Source organism: Poecilia reticulata, linkage group LG2 (assembly GCF_000633615.1).
Source record: "Poecilia reticulata strain Guanapo linkage group LG2, Guppy_female_1.0+MT, whole genome shotgun sequence".
NCBI lineage: Eukaryota > Metazoa > Chordata > Actinopteri > Cyprinodontiformes > Poeciliidae > Poecilia > Poecilia reticulata.
The window spans coordinates 15309639-15313973 of NC_024332.1; the positions used below are offsets into that span (position 1 = coordinate 15309639).

The 4335-nt window shown below is 37.5% G+C and overlaps 1 protein-coding gene across 1 annotated transcript in view; it reads left to right on the forward strand.

Annotated features, from left to right (window-relative positions):
* Positions 1-4287, forward strand: part of cerkl (CERK like autophagy regulator) — a 27170-nt gene extending 22883 nt beyond the window's left edge. The window contains exons 10-13 of the mRNA XM_017308176.1: positions 613-650; positions 765-867; positions 960-1056; positions 3184-4287. Of these exons, the coding sequence (XP_017163665.1) occupies positions 613-650; positions 765-867; positions 960-1056; positions 3184-3465 (520 nt within the window). The 3' untranslated portion in view covers positions 3466-4287. The remainder of the gene's footprint in view (positions 1-612; positions 651-764; positions 868-959; positions 1057-3183) is intronic.
* The last annotated feature ends 48 nt before the right edge of the window (positions 4288-4335 follow it).

Sequence of the window (4335 nt, forward strand, 5' to 3'; positions counted from 1 at the left end):
TTATTATTATTATTATTATTATTATTATTATTATTATTATTATTATTATATGTAACTGCTTTAGTCTTATCAGCTATAGTTTGCTTAATGTGTCACATTTAGTTTTTCCAATAATAAAAGGAAACTGTCACCACTAGAGGGCGATGTTTTACATTTATGATGTGATGCGTTTTTGTCTTGCATAGTGCCTRCATTGAAACAGYAGTCAAACTCTGTTTCAACCATGACTTCATTTCACAGTTTACCTCCTTATTCATTGCTGCAAGAACATTTCTAATTGATAAAAAATGTAAAAAAAATTTAAATGCAATTTTGATCAACCAGTTAAACCTTTTTTTCAGGAGTTAATTTTTACAAGATATGGAATATTAAAATGTGTCTCTGGTTAGTGAGGGGTGTTTATGAAACTGTTTTTTTTTTTGCAGATGTGAACAGTAAAGGTTAAATATTACTTGTATTCCTTGTATTTGTGAAGTTTATGTTCAAAACTAGAACAATGGCTTCATAACTGGTTTAATTGTTGTTTCTACTCCTTTCTTTTCTTTGTATATATATTTATAAATGTCTGTGAACACACCTTTTTAAACACACCCTCCCTCGTCCATTTTCTAGAGAACAGGGCAAAGACAAAGAACTGGACACGGAGTCAGGTGAGGACAGCAATTTGCAAATGTGAACTGAGACCTGAGCGGGTTTAATTTCCTACCTCTGCTAACAAACCCGGCTTTACTTTGGCTCGCTCTGATTGGTCTGTGTTGAAGCAGAGGAGTCTTGGATGACCAATCAGGGTTTGTATCTCAGCATCAGCGTCATGTCTATCCCCTGTCTGAGCCCACACGCGCCTCAGGGATTGGCTCCAAACACCAGGTACACCTTAAACCCTCAGTTTTCTAATAGCTGACTCTCTGACATCAGTGTCTGCACTGATGAACTCTCTCTAAACTTCCTGTTTGTGACAGTTTAGACAATGGCAGCGCCTCACTGATCGCAGTAGGTAATGCTTCCAGATCAGAGTTCATCAAGCACCTCAAGAAGTACAGCAGCTCTAGTGGACAGGTGAGAGGAACAATGAAGTAGCATCAACTATCAGAGCAACTTATGCTAAGGATTAATTCTACATTGCTACATTGTAATTTTAGTGTGTCTTAAAATTTTTGTTTTGAATCTTAGATTTAGGCTTTTAGCRTCTGATTTTAAACAGCATCAGTTAGAAAGTCTCAATGCCTAATCTACATACTCAAAATCATGATACCAATGAAATGTTTTTTATATTTAGATTTTGAGATTTTGACAAGCAAAAAAGTTGTCAGTCATATTTCACGGCATACCATCTCCATCACAAATCAGAAACAGCATGAATACTAAACTTATTAACCACTATTATTAAATTTAAGAACATGAAGCTCTAATGCCACGGTAATAATACTATAATAATGTTACTTTGATCTCATAGTACACTATGCAGGTGCTTTGTCTGCACKGATGAAGATTTACTTTGCTCGGCTAACGGGATGCACAAAGTTGCTACATCAGCAGGGCAACAAAACCTACTTCAAGATGAATCCAGCTAAAAATTATTTCACCACCCGAGGACATTTAAAGACTCTGAATATAGCGTTTGATCCTCAGATAGCCAGTAATTATGGTAAAAGTGRCAAAAYGGCAACTTACTCTCTCCTGACACAGCACCACGTTGTCATTTATACAACTTTCATCCCAACACACGTCCTATGCTGTAAAATAAAATGAGTTCACATCWTAAATTACCCACAAATACATAACATGACTTGATGTTTCACAAATACGGTTCGGTTTTTCACATTTGTACTCACTTACCTTACTTTAGTTTGGAAGACTAGAAACTGTGTGTTTAATTTATAAGAGCCAGCAAACCCATACTGATAATGTAGTTACTACATAGATGTGGGATCATTGACTCAGTCTGTGTAACAGGTAGGGACTGGTATTGATCTTTAATCATGGCGAAATCATAATTTCTTTTTATGAATCCTCTACCATTTATAATTACTCGCGTTACTAATATGCCTTTCTTGTCTTTCTTTTTCTGAAATCAGACATCTGCATTTCGTCCATTTTTTTCTATTGTACAGCCTAATGATGAGAAGTGTTAAACCAGCAGTAATAAACACCAGCGGGACACAGTCAAGAGCACCTTGATGGGATTTTCATCAGCTCGTGACCTCGTCTTCTTAAACCTCCACCTCTTTCTGAGGAAAACAAAATAGTTATCATGCAGATTAGCCTGATTTAGCATGGCTTGCTGTGGCTTGAGAAACTAAACGTTAACCCACTTTCTAAATATACTGACAGTGTGACGGTGACTGTCCAGCAAAGGGAAAAGCACATTGAACTGAGTGACCTACATTCGGTTAGCTACCATGTAAATAGAGAAGACATCAAGTTCAGCGACGACGTCAGCTTCTGACCGACTGGGAAGATTTGAACGTTGAAACTCCRAAAACCAATCCCATCAGTTAAAGTTTGTTTCTGCTGTAAGAGGTCAAATATTTTTAWGCTTAATGGGACCTTCTCACTATTGGGCTGTTTCCTCTTAAGGTTCCCAGAGCTGTATAATAAAAAAAAATGACATATATATAAAAAAAAATACCAACCAAGTGTGTACATTTCAGAACAATGTCCTCCTAAAACATTATTGTATTMTGTTCTCATCAATCTTTTCAGCAATGAAACAACATACCCAACATTTAAAACTTATGTCTGTAAAGYATGTACTTTGAGAGATAAAACAAAGTTGCAAGAGGATATAAACTTATAAACAGGCCACATAAAAAAAAARRWTTTWAWKKKRAWWAWTKKWAAWTWWTTTWMYTTKRRGGKWAAAAAAAAMMMCMWYYWAAMMAAMCMAMMAAAAAAAAGACAAGTAAGTGACTGCTTGCTTGGTTATTTGCAAATCAAACGGAAAAGACARAGAGAGAGAAATCCTCCCAACAAACACCTGCACGCATATGGATCGTCACAATGCTAGTCTCTGCTGCCCCCTACTGGCGCCTTGTGTTATCACAACAGAGGACAGTAARTAGGAAAGGAACCCGACGCACCGAAACAAGCAGCTTAACACAGATTTACAAAGACTCACAGTCTTCACCAGCTTAGMTTTGACACACATACGTCCACAGTGACGTCCTGATTGTCTTTCTACAGTTTAGCTTCCCCTTCGTGGAGACGCACTCCGTGTCGGCGGTGAGGATTCGACCCCGATCACTGATTGGCTGGTCTGAGGAGGAGAGCGAAGACGAGGGAGACTCCAAAAATACACCCATCATCCAATCAGAACGAGCCGCTCTGCCCTGGAACATCGACGGAGAGCTGGTGGAGATCGCCAATGAAGTGCTCATCAGGTGGGACTGGCTGTGTTTCAGGAGTAAAACCCAAATCACTAGTGATTCCATGGATTTATTTGAGAAACGCTGTTATGTCAAATGAGGTCAGTTCACCCAAAGCACCGTCTTTTTCTTCGTGTGAGTATAGAAAGGTTCTTTAAATGCATCTGCTTCAGCAAAAAAACTTTCACTCACACCATAAAACAATCAACCACGACTAAAGCTGGCCAGTTTTAAGTAATTCTGAATGTAAAGCAGCTTCCCTGTTGGCACCCTTGATAAAGATTTGTAAAAAGACGAAAAAAGAATCAACTCGGGCAAAACATTTGACTGTTTATTTCCTCACTTTTGATATAATTTCTCTAAATCTGCTAGATGAAGTCAGTTTGTATTAAGTCTCCCTTCCAACATCTATAAAGAGGTTCCACAAGGTGCTGAGTTGGGTTCCTGGGTAGCCATGCACATGTGTTTATGTGCTGAGGAGACACAGTCAGACATGCTGTTTCTCTTCCTTTATTGCCTTTTGGAGTAATCACTCTTTTCTAAAGTCTTTTATCCTCAAGCACCCATATTAGTACTCTTCATCCGTTTAAGGTCAAATAAAAATAAAAAAATCCTGTCATAAATATGAGCAGCTTTCCACTCAGTTACGCTCTCTTGTGCTTGCAGACACACTATCTTGGGTTGTGGTTGCCACTGAATATACATTATTAATTGGTACTGGGTTCTTTTAAGTGGCATTGTTGCTGTTGTGTTATTTGTCACTGTGTTTCTCAGTTGCCTTTTTTCTCTTTCTTTCTTCTCCATTGCTTTTCCATCTTGTGTATTTTGATTTAAATGAAACCACTGCAATTTCTAATAATGTTTTTTTTTTTAAGTAAAGAACAGAGAAAACTGTAGTGCTCCATTTGTAAAAGTACATTTGTTAGGTTTCTTCCTATTGCTATTCGGCTAGACATGGTTAAACAAAATT